At 31.8% G+C, this 25,203-nt stretch overlaps 1 protein-coding gene across 1 annotated transcript in view; it reads right to left on the bottom strand.

Moving 5' to 3' along the window:
* The window catches only part of CFAP47 (cilia and flagella associated protein 47), a 366,407-nt gene that overhangs the window by 284,195 nt on the left and 57,009 nt on the right, over nucleotides 1-25,203 (bottom strand). Inside the window, 2 exon segments of the mRNA XM_011385160.2 lie at nucleotides 3,852-3,993; nucleotides 23,209-23,303. Of these exon segments, the coding sequence (XP_011383462.1) occupies nucleotides 3,852-3,993; nucleotides 23,209-23,303 (237 nt within the window).

The following is a 25,203-nucleotide window of genomic DNA, read 5'->3' as shown; positions in this document are numbered from 1 at the left end:
AAATAAATGTGCCATAAACATTTGTGTACAAGTTTTTGTGTGTACATAAGTTTTCAACTCCTTTGGAAGAATAACAAGGAGCAGGATTGGCTGGATCCTATGGTAAGAGTATGTTTAGTGGTAAGAAATAACCAAATGCCCTCTTTCAACGTAGCAATATCATTCATCATTCCCATTAGCAATGCAATCTCACCAGCAATTGCATTCTCCCCAGTTCCTGTTATTCCACATCTTCTCCAGCATTTAGTGTTGTCAGTGTTCTGGATTTTGGCCATTCTAATAGGTGTGTAGTAGTATCTTAGTGTTTTAATTTGCATTTTCCTGATGCATATAATGTGAAGTATTTTTATATGCTTATTTGCCATTTGTATATCTTCTTCGGTGAGGTGTATGTTGAGATCTTTGGCCCATTTTTCAATTGGTTTGTGTGTTTTCTCCTTGAGTTTTTGAGTTCTCTGTATGTTTTGGATAGCAGTTCTTTCTCAGATATATCTTTTGCAAATATTTTCTCCCAGCCAGTGGCTTGTCTTTTTGGCACTTGACGGTGTCTTTTGCAGAGCAGATATTTTAAATTTTAATAAAGTCCTGCTTATCAATTCTTTTTTCATGGATCTTGCCTTTCTTGTTGTATCTAAAATGTCATTGCCAAAGCCAAAGTCACCTAGATTTTTCCTGTTATCTTCTATGAGTTTTATAGTTTTGAATTTTCCATTTAAGTCTGTGATCCATTTTGAGTTAATTTTTCTGAAAAATGTAAGAACTGTGTCTTGATTTGCTTTTTGTTTTTGCTTGTGGATATCCAGTTGATATTTTGAAAAGGCTACCTTTTCTGAATTGTATTGCCTGTATTCTATTGGCAAAGAACAGTTGACTAAATTTCTGTAGGTCTATTTCTGGGCTCTCTTTTCTGTTCCACTGACTATTTGTCTATATTTTTGCCAATACCAAACTCTCTTGATTATTGTACCTTTGTAGTAAATCTTGAAGTCAGATAGTGTCAGTCCTCCAACTTTGTTCTTCTTCAAAAGCGTGTTGGTTACTGTGCGCCTCTTCCTTTACATCTAAACTTCAAATCAATCGTCAAAATCCACAAAATAACTTGCTGAGAATCTGATTGAGATTGCATTGAATCTCTAGATCAAGTTGGAAAAAACTGCCATCTTGACAATAGTGTTTTCCTATACATGAACATGATATATTACTTCATTTACTTAATTCTTCTGATTCTTTTTGTTTCATAGGTTTCCTCATATAGATCTTGTATATATTTTGTTAGATTTATACATGAGTATTTCATTTTGAGGGCTGTTAATGTAAATAGTACTTTCTATTTAATTTCAAAATCCATTTGTTCATTACTGGTATACAGATAAGCAATTGACTTTTGTATATTAACCTTGTATCCTGCAACCTTACTATACTTTTAGGAATTTTTTTTTTATCAGTTCTTTTAGATTTTCTACACAGACAATCATGTCATCTGTGAACAGACAGTTTAGTTCTTCTTTTCTAATCTGTATAAACAATTCATAAATTTTAAATTGCGCATTCTGAATTGCATGATAAAATCTCGTGGGCATCCCGCTCCATCCCGCCTGGGATGTGAATCATCCCTTTGTCCAGTGTACCCATGCTGCATATGCTCTCAGCCTGTTGGTCACTTAGTAGCCATCTTGGTTATCAAATGGGCTATAACAGTATCACACGGCTTGTGTTCAAGTAACCCTTATTTTATTTAATAATGTCACATTCATATAACTTTTATTACATTATATTGTTATAATTGTTTTATTTCATTATTAGTTATTATTATCTCTTACTGTGCCTAATTTATAAATGAAGCTTTATGACAGGTATGTATATCCAGAAAAAAAAATGTCAGATATATAAGGTTTGGCATTATCCATGGTTTCAAGGGTCTACTAGGTGTCTTGGAACTTATCCTTCGTGGTTAAGGGGGCTCTACTGTAAAAAGATCACTGACATCTGCCAGACAAATACAAAACCTTGGTGATAAAGGCAAAGTTCATGAAAAGATAATTTATATAAGAAATATATAATTAATAGCATAGGTAGAAATTTCAATCCATAAGCAATTGAAAAAATGAAAATTGAAATATGTACTTTAAATCACATAGAAAAATATCTAATTTCTTTAATTCAATGCAGGTTAGAGTTTACACTGAAAGAGGGGTAAAAAAGCACAACTCTTTTCAAAAGCCCTTTTGCAAAATGCTTCAATAGCTTTAATATGTATACTTTAGAAGGAATGCAGTCGATTCAGAGATAAGGACAAGAACCATATCGTTTCACTCATATGTGGAATATAAAACAGAAAGTAACAAACAAGACAAACAAACTCATAGACACAGACAACAGTATGGTGGTTACAAGAGGGGAAGGAGTGCAGGGGGAGGATGAAGAGAGTAAAGGGGGTCAAATATATGGTGACAGAAGAATACTAAACTTTGGGTGGTGAACACACAATGCAATATACAGATGATGTATTATAGAACTGTACATTTGAAACATATACTGTTATTAACCAATATTAGCCCAATAAATTTCATTAAATAGAAAAAGGAAAAATATAAATAAGGAGAAAGTATTATACACAAAAATGTTCACTACTACAATAGTTATATTAACAAGAAAATAAAAAGAAGGAAAGAACTTAAATGCTTCTGATTATGCTTAAGTAACCTATAAGAGACACCTACTGGATGAAATATTCTATAATAGTTATCAGTGTTAACTTATATAATTAATAAAGGTCTATAACATCCAAGTAAAAGTTTATATTAAGAGTGAACAGATTTCAACTTAACATAAACAGTAATATCGCAACTATGTTAAAAAAGAAGCTAATAAAAGCCAAGTACAGAACAAGAGTAAAATACCAACATATTAATAATAGTATGTTCTAAATATGCACACTGCAGATGATAGTTTATGTATTTCTAAATTTTGCAATTTTCCTTAATAATGATATATTATTTTTTAATTTCTAAATAAGTACAATTTTATTTTATTTTTCACAAAAGTAATTTACCCTTTGTTTCTCTAAAAGGATATCTTAAAACAAGGGAGAAAACTTTAACTTCATGGAGCCTCTCTACCAGCTGTGGAATTCTTAATTCTGTATTTTAAATAGGAGTGAAATAAATTTCTATATTGTATTTGCTACCTTAATGAGGCTTCTATTACTAGGTGCCAAGTGTAATTATTAACTGATCACTATTTTATTATTGACAACTCAATGTCAGAACTACAAAAACAAAATACAGTATAATATAGGCTAGAGTTAATTTTTATGAAAAATTAAGCATATATTATAAACTACAAAGCCAAAGCTTTTCAAAAGTATGGCTTGCAGAATGCATCAGATTTATATGTGAATATTTGGAGAAAATGAGTAAATACTCAACAAATATTTCAAAGTTTTAATATATTTATCCTTCTTTATATATATTTAGTCCTTTGGCACTTTGGAAAAATATATTTTCTAAAATAAATTTCCATCCTTTCATTTTCTATCCAATGTATTTTGTTTTAGTAATTTAAATTTTAATTTAATCATTTAAAAACTGCCCACACAATAAAGTACTAATCTTTTTTAAAAAATTATATCTTATTTTTTAAGCAATGATCACTCACCTGGTTATATCCATGCTATTAATCAAAATGCAATCCCACAGACTCAATTTAAATGAAACACACAGGAATCATATCATAATTTTACTTTCTAATATTTCTTTTTTTAAAAAAATATATTCTAATTTTTAAACTTTCAGCTGCTGAAGTTGAACATTTGGTTTCTACACATCAACTGAATGTTTCATATTACATACCAGTAGCTTGAACATAACATGGTCGAATAAGTGGTGTTGCCTTTGGAGTCACAGCAGATTTCGACAAATGACGTTGAGTGTAAAGTTCTGAAGCCTCAAAGAAATTAATTCGAACTTGAAAGCTAAATTCGTATGCTGCCACCTGACAGATAAAAAGTACATTACACCTATGACTATTTCTGCTGTAAGAAATTTGAAATACTAGTTTTATTGTAAATATGTAATGTATACAAAACCTGATGACTTGATATATATACATAATGAAATAACAGCACTATCAAACTAATTAACATATCTATTACCTAACAGTCCCCTTATTTATTGTGTGTGTGTGTGTGTGTGATGAGAACACTTAGGATATACCTTCTTGGCAAATGTCAAGTATAAAGTATAGTATTGTTACCAGAACTACCATATTACCCAGCAATCTTACTTCTAGGTATTCATCCTAAGGAATGGAAATCAGGATCTTGAAGAGATACCTGCACTCCTATGTTCATTACAGCATTATTCACAGCAGTAAAGCTATGGAAATAACCTAAATGTCCATCAAAGGATGAATGGATAATGAAAATGTGGTATATGCAGTGGAATATTCCATGTATTCCATGCAGTGGAATATTGTTCAGCTTTAAAAATAAGAGAACCTTCTATTTGCAATAACATGGATGGACCTGAAGAACATTATGCTAAGTGAAATACACCAGACACAGAAAGACAATGTATGATTTCACTTATATGTGGAATCTAAAATAGTCAAACTCGTAGAAGCAGAGAGTAAAAAGGTGGTTACGAGGGGCTTCAGGGAGGGGAAGGTGGAGAGATGTTGGTGAAGGAGTACAAAGCTTCAGTTATGCAAAATGAATAAGTTCTGGAGAGCTAATGAAATACTATAGATTTAGTAAAACAGCCATTTAGAAAAAGAGTTTCAAAAAGAAAATTATTTTGTGACATTGAAAGTACATTTTTCAAAATGAGACTTGGTTTATTTTTCATGAGTCCAAAAATAATTCTTAAAAATAAAAATACATAAAATAAATCTAAAAATAATGTTATTAATTCAAAATGAACCAAAGACATAAATATAAAATCGAAATATATAAACTTTGTAGAAGAAAATATAGAAGAAAAAAATCTCTGTGATCCCTGGTTAGGCAGATTTCTTTGCAATATCAAAAGAACTATTTTTAAAAAATGATTAAATTGTCTTATCAAAATTAAAAACATCTGTTAAAGATAATGTTAACAAATAAAATTGCAAGCCAGACACACATTTCTGGCAAAAAAAATGACATATTATCACATGAAAATATGTTCAACATCATTAGACATTAAGGAAATGTAAATTAAATGAAAAGAGTTAACACTTGACACCTATCACAATGGCCTAAACAAAAAGGACACACTGTAGGACATCTGGTTCTGTTCATACATCCATCGAGACATTTAGTACATGACAAAAGGTCTTTGAAATTTGGTACTGTCTAAAACATCCATGCTTAGAAAATGTCCCTGGGTTCAAATAGCCCATAATGTTTATTTCTATGTTTGGTTTACAGGATTAATACATAAAAAATACTATCATGTTTTATTAGTTCAATAATTATATTGCGGCTGTACTGTCAATTGCCTCAGTAGCCTAGCTATTAGCACATGGGGTTAGGTAGGTGGGTCAGGGTTGAAATCTTGCAGCAGAATGAGATTTATTTGAACTATGGACCAAATGTTTCCATGGACAGGACCAAAGGTCCACTAATTAAATGACATTACCAGGTACTGAAAAGATATGAGCACCTAATACATTTATGTATTGCTGATAGAATGTAAAGATCTCTAGTCATTTTGGAAAACAGTTTTCCAGTTTCTTAGAAAATTAAATACTTAACATAAGGCCCAAAACTTCCAACCTTAGGTGTTTACCAAAGAGAAATGAAAACTTATTCATACAAAAATCTGCATGTAAATGTTAATTGTGGCCTTATTCATAATTGCCAAAACCCAAAAACAAGCCTAATTTCCTCCAAATAGTAAATGGATAACAAATTTTGGTAAATCCAAATAATAGGATACTTTTTTAACAATAAAATGGAATGAACTACTGTTACACATAATATGAATGGATTTCAAATTCATTATTCTTCGTAAGAGATGCCACACTAAAAAGGCAACATACCTTATCATTCCGTTTATATAAATGAAAAGGCAAAATTAAACAAACAAAATGAGATCAGAGTTTGCCATGAACTGGAAGTGAGGGAGAGGCTGACTACAAACAGGCACAAGAAAAATTTAGGGAAGGTAATGGAACTGCTCTCTATACTGATTTTCATATTTGCTATAAAACTGTATAATTTAGAAATATTTATATAACAAAGAGAATTTTACTGCATCACATTTTAAAAATAAATGAAGTTAAAGCTAATTCCTTAGCTCCGATTTTTACACATCTGGATTCAAACTCTAAAACAGACTAGCGATATATGCAGTTACTCAAATGAATCACAGAAATGAATACTAGAGCTTCATAACATTGTGGCAATTATATAGTGTTAGCCTTCATTTTTAAATGAATACTCTGTAGTCTAGCCTTGATAAAAACACAGTTGGCATCAAAGAAAAGAAAAAGAGCCCATTTTGATGTTTATGGCTCACACCAAAATGAAAGGAAAGGGTAATATCAGCCAAAAATGGTGGACAGCCAGCTTCAAATGTCCAATCCCTCCACACAAACACTGAAAAACAAGCAAAAGCTGTCAGGATCAACTTTCTTTAGAACTCTGGAAAATAGTCAATGGTTTACAGCAACTAAGTGAATACTGAATCAAGAAAAAGACAACTTTAAAACAGCAGGAAAGCTTTATGGCACTTTTACGTGCCCTTGTGCCTCTCCCTTCCTGACTCAGTGGCAATCTTGAAGATGGCTGCCTGTGTCCCAATGTCAGACCCTGGTATCTGGTTTTGGATAGAGCAGAGCAGACCTTATTCACAAATCATTGTACTTGTCTATTTTAACCTGTCTGGGGCTACCTGAAGGACTGACGCAAGATGCCTGTCTTGGTTTTGCCCGACTTCAAACTCGCTCAGATCAGAAAAGCAGTAGACTTTGCTCAAAAGTATTTCCAGACAAAAAAAAATTTGCAGCCACAAAGGACAAAAGATTATGGTGGAGACATGTGAGAGCAGCCTAAAGCTTGTAAAGAAAAAGCTGGGGAAAGCATTTCTTTGGAAAATTAGGACATTCAAAAGCACCCATGCACTGGAGAATTTAGAAAGCCACAAGCATGTGCAGGACAGGGTACATGCTCAGAAAAAATTTGAAGACTCTAAGATATCACTTTTTTCTGTTCGCTCGGCTAAGTGCAATCAGGAAGTTGAGGCAAAAACAATTATAAATGGCCTGGCTAACTGCTAAATAAGTGCACTGGCACAGAGCCAATCTATAAGGAAATCTTTATCAAAACATTAGCTGAATACAAGTTAAAGGAACAGAGACGTCAGTGACAACACACAGCAAAGAACACATTCTTTGCAAACAATAATTTGTTAAAGTCTCTAAAGAAAAGGATGACTGCAGCCTTCAACACTCAAGGACAATGAATCCTAAGAAAGGCAGATAAAATCTTATTTCCAGTTACTATATTATAATATTTAAATATCCAGTTTTCAACAACAAAATCACAATGCATACACAAAGAAACAAAAAAGCATGGCCCATTAAAAGAAAAAAAAAATGACAGAAAGCATCCTGGAAGACTTATTAGAAAAAGATTTTAAATCCACTGTCTTAAATATGCTCACGGAGCTAAAGGAAACAAGAAAAAAGGGAAAAGGAAAACATAAAATGATATATTTTTAAAATGAGACTATCAACAGATAGAATAAAAATCAATGAAAAATTCAACAAAACTTTAAGCCAGACAGAAAAATAAAAAAAATATATGACATAAATAACTAAAATAAAAAATGAGTGTGAACTTTACTATCAACCTTACAAAAAAAGGGATTCAAGGGGAATTTTATCAACAATTATATACCAATACAGAAAATAATCTAGATGATATTGACAGATTCACAGAAAAACAAAAATTACCAAAACTGACTCAAGAAGAAACAGAAAATATGAACAGACCTGTAGAATTGTAGAATGATTCAATAAGACTCCCCAGCAGAGAAAATTTCTGGACCAGATAGATGGCTTCACTGGTAAATTCTACCAAACATTTAAAAAATTAACACCAATATTTCTCAAACTCTTCCAAAAAAAAAAAAAAATAGAAGAGGAGGAAAAATTTTCTGACTCATTCTTTGAGGTCAACAGTCCCCAGATATCAAGGACAAATGAAGGCACCACAGAAAACAAAATTACAGACCAACATCCCTTATGAATATAGATGATACAGTCCTTTGGAAATACTAGTAACCGAAATCTAAGAGCATATTATAAGCATTATATACACCTTGACCAAGTGGGAATAAATCCCACTTGGTCAAGGTGTATATAATGCTTATATAAGATTGCAAAGGTAGTTCAATATACAAAAATCAATCAATGAAATACTCCACATTAATTGAATGAAGTGAGGAGGGACCCATACACACTTGGTCATGGCAATTGATAGAGAAAAAAAAAAAAAACACTTGACAAAATCCAAAAGTCTTTTATGATTAAAGCACTCAGAAAATTAGAAATAGAAGAGAACTTCCTCATCATGCTAAAGAGCACTTATGAAAAACCTAATATTTTATGGTGAAATACGAAAAGTTTTTTCCCTAAGATAAGGGACAATACAAGGATATCCACTTTCACCAATGTTATTCAATATTGTACTGTAAATTCTAGCCAGAGCAATTAGAAAAAAAGGGAAGTGAAGGGGAGGATACAAGGCATTCAGATTGGAATGGAAGGATTAAAACTATATGTATTGGCAGATGAAATAATCCTATATAAAGAAAATCATAAATAATCCACAATAAAGTTGACAGACCTAAAAAATGATTTCAGCAAAGTTGCAAAGTACAAGTTCAATAAATAAAAATCCATTGTGTTTCTGCATACTAGCAATGAACTCTCTGAAAAATAAAATAAGTAAACAATTTCATTTATCATAAGATCCAAAAGAATAAAATTCCTAGAAAAAAATTATCCAAATTGGCGACAAACTTGTACACTGAAAATCACACTACATTGTTGAAAGAAGCTAAAGAATTTCTACATGAATGGAAAGTCATCCCATATTCATTGATAGACTTAATATTGTTTAGAAGTCAGTACTACTCTAATTCATTGTGATCATTATTAAAATTCCAATGACCATTTTTGTAAAAATGAAAAGGCCAATTGTTAAATTCCTAAGTAAAGCTAAGGCCCCAATTAGCCAAAACAATCTGGAAAAATAAGAATAAACTTGGAGGACTCACATTTCTGGATTCGAAACTTACTATAAAGCCTCAGTAATCAAAACAGTGTCATACTGGCATAACAATAAACATGTAGACAAATGGAATAAAATTGAGAATCTAGAAATAAGCCCATATATCTATGGCCAATTAATTTTTTACAAGGGCACCAGGACATTTCAATGGAGAAAAAACTTGGACCCTTATCTTATACCATATACTAAAATTAAATCAAAATGAGTTAAAAACCTAAATGCAAGACCTAAAATTATAAAACTCCTGAAAGAAAACTTAGAAGGGCAAACTTCATTACACTGGACTTAGCAATGATTTCTTGAATATGATACTAAAAGCACAGGCAACAAAAGTAAAAATAGACTAATGGAACTACATCAAACACAAAAATATTTGTGCATCAAAGGAAACAATCAAGAGTGCAAAGGCAACTGATGAAATGGGAGAAAATATTTGCAAGTCATATGTGATAAGGGGTTAATACCCAGAATATAAAGAACTCCTACAACTCAACAACAAAAATTCATCACCCAATTTTAAAAAAGGACTTGAATGGGTATTTCCTCAAAGATAATATACAAATGGCCAACAAGCATGTGAGAAAATACTCAACATCAGAGAAATGCAAATCAAAACTGCAATAAAATATAACCCCACACCCATGACCATGACTACAATAAAAATAATAATAATAAAAATAATGCATTGGTGAGAATGTGGAGAACTGGGACCCTTGTGTACTATTGGTAGGATAGTAAAATGGTGCTACAACTATGGAAAACAGATAGAGGTTCCTCAAATAGCTAAAAACTAGAGCTGCCATTTGATCCAGCAATCCTACTTCTAGGTATATATCCAAAAAGATTTAAAAAGAGGATCTCGAAGAGATATTTGCATACCTATCTTTATAATAGCACTATTGAAAATAGCCAAGAGGTAGAAGCAAAGGAAATGTCCATTGACTGATGAACTGAATAAATAAAATGCAGTATAAATATTATTCAGCCTTAAGAATGAGGAAAATCCTGTCCCATGCTACAACATGAATGATTCTCAAGGAGATTATGATAAGTGAAATAATCCAGTCACAAAAAGACAAGTAGTGTATGATTCCACTTAAATGAGGTACCTAAAATAGTCAGTTTTATAGAAACAAAGTAGAATGGTGGTTGTCAGGGTCTGGGGGGAAGAGGGAAAGAGGAGTTGTTTTTTAATGTATACAGAGTACCAGATTTGCAAGATGGAAAAGTTAGATTTGTTTCACAAAAACGTGAATATAACTTAACAGTACTGAACTGTACACTTAAAATGGTTAAGATGCAAATTTTATGTTACATGTTTTGTTTTACCATTAAAAAAGGAAAATCTAAAACATTGTGTTAAGTGAAAGAATCCAGACACAAATGGCCACACATTGTATAATTCCTTTTATATGAAATATCCAGAATAGATAGATCCATAGAAAATAAATGCAGATCAGTGGTTGCTAGGGGCTGACAGAAAGAAGGATGGGGGAAAACTGCTTAATGGGTAAAGGGTTTTACTTTGGAGTGATGGAAATGTTTTGAAAAGAGATAGAGCGGGTGGTTATACCATATTGTAAAGGCACTAACCATCACTGAACTGTTTACTTTAAAATGGTTAATTTTATATTATATAAATTTTTCCTCAATAAATTATTTTTTAAAAAATAAATGAAGTCATTCAGAGGTTTCCAGAAATTCCTCAGGCGCCCACCATTTGATGATCTCAAGGTTCTATAGAAATAAAAAAATAAGTCTATTTTTGCAAAATGATTGAGAGACTATATTATATTAGGTCACATATGAGATTATTCTATTTACTAAAACTAAACAGCTTAACTATTCTTTCTACCTAATATTCTCCTGTCTTTAGATGGATGCCTATGAAAGATAAATAGCTCACTTGAAAATTGAAAGGCTTAAACCTTTCAATTCTAACTGGTAATTTCCTCCCTCACCCTGAACTCATCAATTAAAAATTGAAGAACCAGGGGGAGGGTGTGTGTGTAGGATTTAGAAGTGGTTCCAGCCCCAAATATCTAGTTTTGAGATTATAAATTTAAAAAATTTTGCAATTTATTAGAAATTTTAAATTACAAAAAACAAAAACATATAAAATAATTGAAAATACAACTGAAGTAATGTCAGTGCTAAAATATTTATATATGTAAACATTATTACTGTATTTCAACTTAATTATAAAATATGAAAATGATCAAAATTCATTTTTTCTAAAGACTCATTTTTTAACTATTTTTTAAATTAAAATCTAGCATTCTTTACGTTTAAAATAATTTTTAAAATACCAGTCTAGCAACTGTTGCTCTATGATTTCTTGATAAGTTTGTAGGAGTGAGGAGGAGGAAAACAGGCAAGAATGGCAAATGTTTTAAATATGTAAGAAAGGAGAATAATAGAACCACTGATATATCTGAGTTTTGAAGATCATCACAATAAGAATAGATGGTTTCAGAGGTACATATACCTAGTGCTGTGTTATACTCATAAAGCCCACGCTGACAATCTGAAAAGATTTAAATAAAGAGCTAAATAATAAAAGGAGTATATACTTATCTCGTATTACCCTACCAGAAAAAAACACTTGGGCTTTAATTTTGTTTTATTTAACATTAGCTGGCTGCCATGGTCTGAAAGTGTCCCCTCCCACCCCAAAATTCATATGTCAAAATTCTAATCCCCATAGATGCTAGTATTAGGAGGTGGGACCTTTGGAAGGTGCTTAAGCCATGAGTGTAGAGCCCACATGAATGGGATTAGTGCCTTATAAAAGAGACTCTCCCTGGCCTCTTATACGATGAGGACACAGCAAGAAGTCTGTGACCCAGAAAAGGGTCCTCATCCTACCATGCTGGCACTATGATTCTGGACTTTCAGTTTAGCCTCCAGAACTCTGAGAGATAAACTTCTGTTGTTTATAAACTATCCATTCTGTGGTATTTTGTTACAGCAGCCCAAACAGATTAAGACACTGGCCACACGACTGCCAATTCCATCTCCTGTCACAGATTTTTTTGGTAAATAGTCTGTTCTCATAACAGAATTATAGAAGCATAAAAATATCATAGCATGTTTTATTTTCATGGATGTTTCATTTATTTTAACAAATCAGAGCAAGCAACTCATTCCCATGATAATCTATTTCAGCAGTGATACCAGCACACAGATGTCAGGGAGTAAATTAAATAAAGATATATTTCATGTACATATGCTACCTGCTTTCATCTTTCAGTCTTTAAAACAAAACAAAACAAAACTTTGCTTGATTTTATTTCCCCTGGAATTTCTCATTATTATTCATCAGCGAGTAGCTATATTTTGTCTCATTTCTATTTTTCCTCTTCTGGTCTGTCTTTGTTTTTCTTACTTTCAGTATAAATATAAACCTATACTTTCTATTATATGTATTTTTTATAGTATTTATATTATTTTTAGGCTACTATCTTAGTCTTCAAATTTTTAAAAATAATATGGACTCATGTTTTAAAGTCAAATAATACCTAAAAGTATGTTTCCCAAGCCATCATCCTCCTCAGACTGGATGGATAAAGATGGGTTCCCAATGGAAGAAGCTGAGGGTAATGGAGGAGGAGGTCAATGGAAACATGAAGACATAGAACTGAGAGGCCAAGGTTCTGGATGGACCCCCATATAGATACTGCAGTCAAAAAATGAGAGAAGTAGGGTGCAGAATACACAATGAGCCTGGCTGGTAGCAATGTCCAGATATTATTACTCTGAGTAAGGGTAAGTGGTAAACTCGCTTACTACAAAGTTCAAAGAAGCAGCAATTTTTTAACAAGTAAAGACCATCTAGAAAAATCAACCCAGGGAGCAGAGCTTCCAGAAAGTATCACCTCTAGAGCCACGCTCCAGATCCACAGAGGATAAAAGATACAGTGCCTTAGAGAAACCACAAAGGGAAAAGAAGCCCTAAAAAGAAGCAAGGACTTATATAAGTTTAGGGATCCTAGAGGACAGAGAGGAAAGGAAAGAAAGCCAGGTGTGAGGGAGCTCAGAGCTAGTAGAGATGAGAACTTATTTATAGAGGGTTCCACTTTGGGGATGACTGAGGTAAAGAGTGGTCATGATGGATTAACTCCTGACAGTCTCTGGGTATTAAGTCTTGACTTTCATTGGTTCCGTTGCTGGGTCCTAAAGTCAGTGATGATAGGAGTGGAAGATTGGAGTAATGGGAGAGTTTTAACACAGAGCATGACTGTGGGCTTCATCCAAGAATATGTGAAGTTGTTGATGATGATGATGATGTTGGTAATCTCAGCCTTTAATTGTTTATTTTAGAAAATATATATTTTCTAACTATATATATTTAGAAAATATATATTTTCTAAAATACTGAGTGCTAAATTCACAGAGCTGAGTCAATCCCTGCCTTCTCTAACTGCCAATTGTATGTATGTGGGAAGTCATATGGGACTTGTCTTCTCTTAACTCACATCTTTACAGTTAACATAAAATGTGTTTTAATCCAAGGTAGCTCTGTAATTACTCAGAATGCAAAATTGAGGGGTTCCATGATTTATTCACCCATGTAAGCGTTATCCCCTCAACAAAACTAAGAATATAATACATCTTTTACACAGAAACTCCATGACACATAGAAAAAAAGATGAGTTCTATCACTGTGAAACAACTGAGGTTTCCAATAAAGAATAAATACTGAAAGTTTTGTGATATGTGCCATTCTAAGTGCTTTCCTAGATGCTGTCATTCAAACAGAGGAATACCTCAAGTTGAAAAATAATATTCTGATGAAGAAAAGAATTCAGTCTTCTGGCCGATGTTGGTAGACAAAAATGCTTATAACTAGAAAAGGGGCAGGCGACATTTAAATGCCCTCTATTTTAATCCTTGAAGGATCTTTCCTAGCTTCCTGTAAGAAAGATTATAAATCCAGAATAACCACTGTGAAATGTTTACCCAAAGGTTTCATATCATGAAAAGGCACACAAAGGTTGGTGAAAAACAGAAAAGAATGAATAATTCTCTCTCATTTTCAAGAGCTTTAGTGAAAATATAGAGCAGCAGAGATGAGAGCTGTAGAGAGCGTAAAAATAGGGGAAGATCTATACCAGAGCTGTCAAATACAACTTTCTGTGATGATGGAAATGTTCTGCACTTTCTAATAGCCATGTGTAGATATTGAGAACTTGAAATGTGGTTATTTTGACTGGGAAAATACATTTTTAATTATATTTAATTTTAAATAATTTAAGATTTAACTTAGATATCCACATACGGCCAGTGGCTACCATATAGGGAAGCACAATGCTACACACTGGCCCAAAAGACATGCGAGTGGCCCACAAGGAAAGTAAGGGGTTGAGTAGCAACCAGTCCAAGCATGATACCAAATACAACTGCAATTGTCTACCAGCACTTTTGATGGTACCCAAACTTGCTGCAGGGAAGGAAGGGTTATAACTGGAAATAAATCAAGCCACTATTGCTGATTGTTCATTTTCCTGCTACAGAGGTCAACCAGGAGAGCTCCCACTGGCTATTTACATCTACAACTACACACACACACACACACACACACACACACACACACACACACACACGACTTAAAGCTGGCTATAAATAAAGTGAAGGACATTTGAAATAACTGAAAACCAGAGAGTCAATCAGCCTTAGTGGAACAAATTTATGGAGCAAAATCTCAGTCTGTGCTGTCTCTGTAGGGTTTTTTATGTTCTTCTCACTGTTGGACTGAATTACATTCCAATACACTAAGTAAACCTCTCTTTAAAATACCCAGTAAATTGTAGAATGATTCAAAACCTTAAGTAATGTGTAGCACTCCAGAGCACTATAAATATATTTATATTATATATTTTAATTTTATAATCAAATTTCAGAATCTACAATCTAAACATTAAGAAATAGATTTACAAGTTTTTAGTTGTTGACAATGTTAAATAGTAAATTGGACTCAAAAAATAAAAATATCAAATTGCATATGCATCTTTCCCAAAAAGTCATGTAACGAATTTAAATGGGATTATACTTTTTTTCTAAATTTTAGTGACCCTGAAGTTAAATGCTTTTATGGATGAATGATAACATTAAAAACAGTATATACTTCCATCGTATGAAAATATAGAATCACAATACAGATTTATTAAGAAAAGATGTAACTTGATCTTAACATACTTAAAAAAAACTATAGATTAAATTATTGCACTTATTAGCTTATTACTCTTATTGAAAAATGTGTGTGTGTGTGGGCATCTCTGAATACCTTTGTGAACATGCAAAATGCAGGTGGCTGGGTAAGAGAATGACTATCTTAATGCTTCAAAATACTAACTCGTCACCAAAAGTTTATTTTCTTTTTATTTTAAAGTTTTTTAAATCAAAATTATGAGTAGTATTTGACAAAATAAAACAAAAATATCCTTCAAAACTTTTTTTGAAAATCAGCATTCCTTTCCCTCTATCATTGTATACTTTCTCTTTCTCACACGTGTACACCCACAAACACACAAATCCAGATGCAAACATTTCCAACTCTCTCAGTTGTTTTATATTTACCTCAACATAGTTAAATAACCTACACAGAGCATAATAAAACAAGTCTCAATATATTTAAATTTATTTAAATAATACTATTTAAATAAATTTAAATAAATAATATTATTTATTTAAATAAATAATACGAAGTATATTCTCTAATCACAATGAAATTATACTAAAAATCAATAACAAGAAAATTTGGTAAATTTACAAATTAACACATCCTAAATAACCAATGGATTAAAGAAAAAATTACATAAGAAACGGCAAAAAGACTTTGATGAAAGGAAAACAAAACATACCAAAACTTTTAGAATATGGATAAAGTAATGCTTAAAGGTAAATGTATAGCTGTAAAACATATAAAAAAAATAAGATCTCAAATCAGTACCCTAACCTTCTGCCTTAAAAAACAAGAATAGAAAAGCAAACTAAACCCAGAGCAAGCAGAAAGAATAAATAATAAAGGATAAAATATAAATGAATGAAATAAAGAATTGAAAACAGTACAAAAAATCAACAACACTAAAAGTTGAATCTTGAAAATATCAACAAAATTGACAAACTTAGATAAGATGACTGAGATGAAAAGAGAAATGACTGAATTTAATGAACTCAGAAATGAAAGAGGGGATATTATTACCTATCTTACAGAAATAAAAATAATAAGGGAACATTATATATTATTTTATGCCAACAAATTAGTAGATAAAACTTCTATTTTTACCCATGAAGTGGGTGAAAGTGTTCAAAAGGTACAAACTTCCAGTTATAAGATAAATAAGTCCTGGGGATGTAATGTACAGCATGTCAACTATAGTTAACAATCATGTATTGTTACTTTGAAGATGCTAAGAGAGTAAAACTTAAAAGTCCTCATCACAAGAAAAAAAAATTTGTAACTATGTGTGGCACAGGATGTTAGCTAAACTCATTGTGGCGATCATTTTGCAAATGTACCTATATCAAATCATTATGTTGTACACCTAAAACTAATATAATATTATATGCCCATTATATCTCAATTTAAAAAAAGAGAAACAGGGAAACTTGCCTGGAAGAAGCAAATTTCTAGAGTAAACTATGAAGATATAAATGGGAGGCGGTGCAAGGAGAGAGTAGGGAAGAACTATCAGCCTTAGTTTTCTCAAGGGAAGCCAGAGAACTGATTCGAACAAAACAGAAAGTTCCCAAGAGAAAAAAAACATAAATAGTAAAAGAACACCAGGCCATTTCAGAATGAGCAATAGGAAATTAAACCAACATTCAATGGGCTCCATCCAAAGTGGGACATAAGACAGAGAAAACTCATGTAAAATCTATATGAAATCTAACAGGCAATACTGACAAAGAAAGAACTGAGGAATGAGAAACATGGGAAACTCTTTTGTTCCGGATGCTATAAATTTTTACAAGGAATATATGCAATTTTTTTTAAAAGTCTGCCCATGATTTGTCCTGACACAGAAATGCTATTCATGTTTAATAATTGGGATGGCAGATACCTTGTATCAAATAATGTAATCATGCCACCTCCAATGACATGGATTTAATTTTTTGAGGTATCTTATACAGATTATCATCTATCTTATACCAAATAATATTGCCCAATAATCTACAAAATCCTGAAAAATGTCAACTTCTTTTTGTCTTTCCATTGCATTATGGGTTTTTATTTTATTTGCTTCTAAAGATATCCTGGTAGATATAATTAAAGTCCTAAGCTCTACAAATTATCCCACAAATAATCTTTATCCCAAAAGAAACATATTGTGACTTCAATTTTCTTTCCATGGATATGGAAAATGGAACAGAAAATCGATTATATAAATATGACCATTGATAGCTGGTGATTGCAACTTTATGAAATTGACGATTTGAACACTAATGACTAGGAGAAAATGTAATAAACCTCAATAATAGATATGAAAATTTTGTATCTATAAGCTAAAGGAATATGTACTATTCTTCATCATATCTGGATTCCTAACATGGTGTCATGAAGAACCAGTAGGTCAGGAGGCTGAGGACCTAACATTGTGTTGTCCAAGCTCTATAGCTCACCAACAGCTGACCTTGACAAGTCACTTAGCCTCATTGTACATTAACCTCTATGACTAGAAAAAGGGAAAAAATCTAAGGTCTCAATGCTTGACATATTAGATTCATGTGGAAATAAAGTGATATTCAAAATGATTACACTTTATAAACTCTAATTACTATATGATTATCAATTAAAAGATTGTTATTACAATTTTTAAAAAGAAATAGAAAATTTAAATACATCTAAAACAAGCAAATAGATTGAATTAGTAGTTGAAAAATATGACAAAGAAAAGCTCAAGACAAGATTGATTCAATGGTGAAATATATCACTTATTTAAAGAATTAATATAATCCTTCACAAATTATTTCAAAAATAAGAAAGGAGAGAACACTTCTAAGAAGCCAATATTACCCTGAGACCAAAACCAGACAAAGACAGCTAAAGGAAAGAAAACTATACATATTCCTTATGAATATAGATACAAAACCCCTCAACAAAATACTAGAAAACTGAATCCGGCAATATATAAAAAGAATTATACTCCATGATCAAGTGGGATTTATCCAAAGAATGAAAAATTGGTTTAACATACAAAAATCAATCAATAAAACGCACTATTTTAGTAGAACAAAGGGCAAAATCATGTGATCATTAAAATGAATGTTTAAAAAAATGACAAAATCCAAAATTCTTTCATGATCAAAATATTCAACTAGGAAAAGAAGGAAACTTCCTCAACCTGATAAAGGAAATCTTCACACACACACACACACACACACACACACACTGCCAACATTATATTTGAAGGTAAAAGATGTACACTTTCCTACTAAAGTCAGGATAAAGATAAATATATTTGCTCTCACCACTTCTATTCAATATTTACTGGAAGTTCTAGAAATCAGGCAGTAAAGAAAGAAAAAGGCATCCAGATTGGAAAGGAAGAAGTAAAACTTTTTCTATTTGCAGATGGCATGTTCTTGTATATAGAAAGTTCTAAGAAATCTACTAACAAACTATTAGAACTAATGAATAAATTCAACATGGTTGCAGAATACTAGATCGATATTTAAAATTGACCGTTTTTCTACACACTTGACAGAAACAATTTGAAAATAAAATTAAGAAAACAATTCCATCTACAATAGCATCAAAATGATTATTTATACATAAATTTAATAAAGAAATGGGAAATTTGTATACTGAAAATTACAAAACATTGCTGAAAGAAATTAAAATTACCTAAATAAATGGGAAAATATCTTATGTTCATGAATTAGAAGACCTAATATTAAGATGGCACTATTCCTCAAATTGATCTACAGATTCTTTACAATTCTTATCAAAATCCCAACTGCATTTTTTGCAGTAATTGACAAGGTGATCCTAAAATTCGTATGGAAAGGCGTGGGACACAAATTAACCAAAAGCATTGTTAAAGACAGAGAATAAAATTTTCCAATTTCAAAAATTACTACAAAACTATAGTAATCAAAACACTGTGTAATCGGAATAAGGATAGACATATAGATCAATGGGATAGAATTCAAAGTCCAGAGAGAAACTGTCATATCTATGTTTAGTTGATTTTAGACAGCGGTGCCAAAAGAATTTAACAGGGTAATATAATCTTTTCAATAAATGGTCCTGGGACAAATGGACATCACATGCAAAGAATAAAGGTGGTCTTACTTTACCCCATACACAAAAATAATTCAAAATGAATCACAGACCTAATGTAAGAGCTAATACTATAAAACTCTTAGAAGCAAACAGAAATCTTCATGATTTGGATTAGGTAATAGGTTCTTATATATGACAGCAAAAAGCACAAGTGACAAAAGAAAAATAGTCATATTGGACTTTTGTCACGTGTTTTTTTGATATTGGCAAACGATAACACCCAGTGTGAAGATGTGAAGAAAACGTCGCATGGTGCCACACTAAGATGTAAGCTTTCTACTACAGCCCCAAAGTCAAGAATAATGCAGGATATCTAGTAGCTACCAAATAAATATTTGTTGAATAATGACTAGTGATAGAAATATAAATTGATATGTTTTTTTGGTGGCAATTCGGATATGTGTACTTATAATTAAAATGTAGATACTCTTTACCTCAAAAAGTGCAATTCTAAGTATCCAAAAGAAACAACAGAATAAGTTCTGAGAAATTAATGTGTAGATTTATTTACTGCAATTTAATTTATTCATTGAATAAATTCTTATTAATTGCCTGATGTGTGCCAAAATATATACTAATGATACAAATATAATGTTGAACTATATATCACACTGTTTTCCTCCTTCGAATAATATTATGATTGATGGCATATAGGAATTTAATTAGATTTAAAAATTTACATCTACTCTGGATTAAAATTTGTGTTAAATCAGTACTAGAAAGATATTTCCCAACATGGGTTTAAAATATTATATTGCTTCACAGAAAATCAGGAATAAAATAAGCCAAGAAAATAATTTATCACTTGTTGCAGACCTTGTTCTAGAAATTCTAAACAATTTAATATGATAAGAAATATTGGTAAAAATATAATTATTAAAATGGAAGTGACATATAATAATATTTATGGTCTATTAGAGTATTATTGAAAAATCTAAAATAAATTGAAGGATAATTACAGTAATTAAAGTTTAAAGTAAGAGAGATAGTTTTACTCCTCATCAATATCATTTATTTTCAATATATGAGTATAAAAATACACAAACCCAAACATTTACACTGCACAAAACAACATAGAAAAATTACTTTGAAATTTTGCTGAGGTGTATAAAATGCTTTAATAAAATAATAGCATATCTTATTTCTGAGTAAGTTCAATTTTATTAGAAATTGCTTTTCTCCAAATGTTTTATTAATTTAATGTAACATAAATGAAAATCCCCATAGAACTTTTAGCTATAAACTCAAGAAAATTATTCCAAAGTTTATTGGGAAAATAAAACAAAAGAAATAGCTAATAATATCTTAAAAAAAAAAAAAAAAAGAAATAGAGGCTACTTATCCTACCAGGGAGTTAAAAAAATTTTAATAGTACAGGCTGGGTAAAATTATTAGCAAATAAGTCATTACTGTTGTAGGGTGGTTTGTTACTCAAGAAGAATCAGAGAAATGCATTAAAATGCATCTTTCACCTATATATATAGATATAGATATAGATATAGATATAGATATAGATATAGATATAGATATAGATATAGATATAGATATATCTTTGTGTGATATATATATATATATCACACAAAGATAGAAGAAAATGAGCAACATTTTTACACTGTTACTGGCAGGTAATATAACTGGCCTAACCTTTTCGGAGAGCAATTTGGCAATACAAATTAACAGTCTAAATTATGTGTATAGAGTTTGACCCAACTATTGCACTTCTAGGAAGATACAAAGAAAACATACAATGTGAAAGCTAACTTTTACCTACAAGGACATTTCTTACAGTATCAATTATAAAGCCTCTCAAAATGAAAAATCTTAAGAGTACAGTAAGGATTAGTTAAGTAACTATAACAGAGTATAGTCATAAAATAATACAATATGTTATCCCTAAAAAATAAAATTATATTTAGAATGCTTAATAATACAAAAGCGATTATAACACTTTAATTGATATACTTGGTAAAAAAAAATAGAGGTTAAAATAGTTCATAAAGTATTATTTCATTACAATTACAGATGTAGAAATATAGGTATAGAGAGAGGGAAAGGGAGAAAAACAGAGATATTCAAAAATATAACCAGGGGTCATTGTTAAGTATAATTTATTTATTGCTTAGATTTTCTTTCTACATTTCTAAACTTCCCATTTAATTTTGGCAATAAACTTTAAAAATCAGGAAGAGAATACCACTGATACACAAGATTCCAAGTCTATACTGACAAAACTTGCAATTGGTTAGAATATGTGAAAGTTGTGGCTTCGAAATATATTAGGATACTCTAAAAATTAAAAAAGATAACATCCTCTGAATCTCTTCAAATAATTATGCTTTCTGTCTGAATGAGAAAGACAAGTTAGAGATTGCATTATTCAACGAATAACTGTAACACCTTGATAATATTACGCACTTCAAAATCCTTCATTCAAAAGATAAAAGGAAAATCTAAATAATATTTATATTCTGACATTATCCGAGAGCCTAAATTAGGCCAAAGAAAAATCACCATAAGATGATTTTCAAAAAAAGCAAAAATGTACTTTCTTTTCGATAACCTTGCTAAATAGTATCTATCTAAATATCTTTGTTCATTAATCTAGGTGAATAATTACTTTACACTGAACCTATGGAAATTGAATACAGTATAGTATACATCTGAGCACACTTAATGTTGTATATAAGATAAAAGAATTTTCATTTTCTTTAATTGTAGAAAAGCAGCCTTGGCTACCTCATCTACTATGCTTGCTAAAACTAGAACAGACACAAGAGGCAACTCTGTAAACAATATCATTCTATGTGACTCACATGTGCATGAAACCCAAAAAACATCCCAACTAACGTACTTAAGAAGGAAAAATTAATCCTTAGTTCAAGGCATCATGCTAATTATGTTGGAATACATAAAATGTTTTGACATAAGAATCATACGCTAATTGCCATATAGAAGTTTGATTCTTGTTTAAGAGGATATAGCAACATGCCTTTCCATATCATGGGTAGTGAGAAGCTCTCTCTTTATCACTTGTTGCAGAACCTCTGAAGCAAAAACATATCAGAGATTACCTCTGAAATTTTGCCAGTGGTACCCTTTCCCCCGGCACATTCCAGGAAAGGTGTTTTCTTTGATTTTGTTTGTTTATTATTTTTGTTGTAGTTTTAAATCACTAAACATCAAGGGATACTATAAAATGAACCAGTATTATAACTCCTCTCAAATCTTCACAGCACATCTACAGTATTTCAGGTAGTGATTCCAAGAGCATTAAGTATACCCTATTTGAAGATAAATACAAAGCACATGCTGGCTCAAATATAAGGGATTTTGGGGTAAGCCTCAACTTCTCTCTCCTTTATAACATGTCATATCTTAAGTTTTCTAGAGAGCATAACAGGGACCACAAGCCTATATAGGTTCCTTGTGTGTTATGTTGTTGAGACACTCTGCAAATATGAACCAGACACCTCTAGCAATCATTTTAAAGACCTAAAGGGTATAGCCAGGCATGCTCACAAGTGAGAAAAAGACCCACTGCAAAAAGAGCTTAGGTGATCTTTAATATTTTGGTTAGGATTATCTGTAACTCTGCCACTCTCCAGTAATATCAGTAATAGAAAGTTGAACTTACTTCTTTAGGAGAAAACACTAGGCCACATTCCAGAGATGTTTTTTCTTCTAACTCAAAAAAATATATGTCAGGAAATGCAGAGTCTGTGAATTCCTCTGTAAGACAGAAAAAAGTATATGTAAAAAAAAAAAAAAAGAGCCAGATGCAAATCTATAATACTATTGTTACATGTGGAAATGAAACACTGAAAAACCTCGTAAATATGTTCATAACAATAAAAAAGCAGTTGCTGAAATATGTGTGCAGGGCTGGGTGAGTTTGCTGGGTTAAAGAGTGGCTCTTAATACCAGGATTCTAATCAGCGAAACCGATATCCAAACATGGAACAATCATACATTCAATCAGCAAAACAGACAGTAAACCCATTTTTTTTTTAATCTCCAAAGTTCAAGAAGCAAATCGCAGCCCTATTCTGATGAATGCGGAAAGGAATAAAGGTCAAGGTCAAGTAACTGACTGAGTCTTAGGTCTGAGAAAGTGGGGAGACACCCTCTCCAGTGAAGATGGATCAGGGAAGACACAGATCTTCCCTGATGCCTTAAAGAGTCCATGAAGAATAGAAAAACAATTTTATACATGGAAACTTTTTAACAAAATAAAATCCCTCCAGATACAAAAGCAGTGGGTGGAGATACAGAAACAATTGTCGAACAGTAATGCAAACTTCAGGTTCAAAAATTATAACCACTTAAATTAACTTCTACTAAAAGAAGTTCCTCAAAGATCTAATGTTAGAGTAGAACCTCTGTCCTCATCTAAGCAATTCTAACAATCCTTTTTTATCCCTAGAGTTTTCTGATTACCCCCAAGGAATGATGATAATTTCAATTATCCCTCTCTGGCAATGAACATCAACAGCTCATTTTACCTTCCTTCATCCTACTCAATTTCACTCATCTTGGTGCATAATGTAGAAAACCAATAAACAAACAAAACACCCCATTAAGTTTATATTAATACAAGTATTGTTGGTGGCGTGGGAATTGATATACCTATTATACAGCAAAGAATATCCACCTAAAATGGATATATGTGTAGAATATGGAAAATATAACACAGATAGATAAATATTCATAATTATATTTGGAGTACATATAAACATATAGTTTGTGAAATGCAATAATCCAAGATAGCTTCAATAAATATTTCTTGAGTGCCAATGATGTACATAGCACTAAACTGGACAACTATAGTAGAAAACAAAAACCATAAATGTCCTCCTTGACCTCGTGGAGCTCACAACGTACTAGGGGAGACAAACGGGTACACAACCCTTTGATACAACGTGGGAATTGGTTAGTGCTGTAATAAAACTTACACAATGCCCTAAGGGAGAAAAGATTAAAAAATAATAATTTCAACCAACTGACAGGGATGGGGATGGGATTAATGACTCATAGGACTCAAGAGGTTGAAGCTAATTTATAAAAAAGGGTGGGATCTCAGGCACCAGAGACAGAAGAGGAGGAAGCATCCTAGGAGAAAAGAAGCCCAGCACCATTGGGAGGAAGAACAGAATCTGGCCACAGCAGAGAGAACTGATGGAGCCTGTAATGGAGAGGTGACTGGAAGGACAAGCTGAAGTCATACTCAAATGTATCTCAACTTTTCCTCTCCCATAAGTTCATCCTATCAAATAATCCCAAAACCATCAGGTGAAAAACCAACTCTAATTTGTCAACGGAGGGCAATTTATGTGTTCAAACATTTACAATAATAAGATACATTATCAGAGCATTTTAAGTATAAACTTTATTGCAAATTGTTAATAATTATTAAGACCAACCTATGTACCTCCTAGACTGTCAGCAGCAGGCTGATAAGAACCACCACTATTGGTCATAGGGAATCAGCAAAGCTTTTAAAACACAGAAGAGGTTTGATAAAATCTTTAAGGAGGCCAGTCTCTGGATTAAGTACGAGAAGGAAAGCTTGGAAGCAGAGAAAGCATTTGAAAAGATGATACAATGGCCTAGAGCAGCAGTCCCCAATCTT

The sequence above is a fragment of the Pteropus vampyrus genome, unplaced genomic scaffold, assembly GCF_000151845.1.
Source record: "Pteropus vampyrus isolate Shadow unplaced genomic scaffold, Pvam_2.0 Scaffold667, whole genome shotgun sequence".
Classification (NCBI taxonomy): domain Eukaryota; kingdom Metazoa; phylum Chordata; class Mammalia; order Chiroptera; family Pteropodidae; genus Pteropus; species Pteropus vampyrus.
Note: the sequence above shows the minus strand (reverse complement) of the source record. Positions and strands in the feature narration are given on the sequence as shown.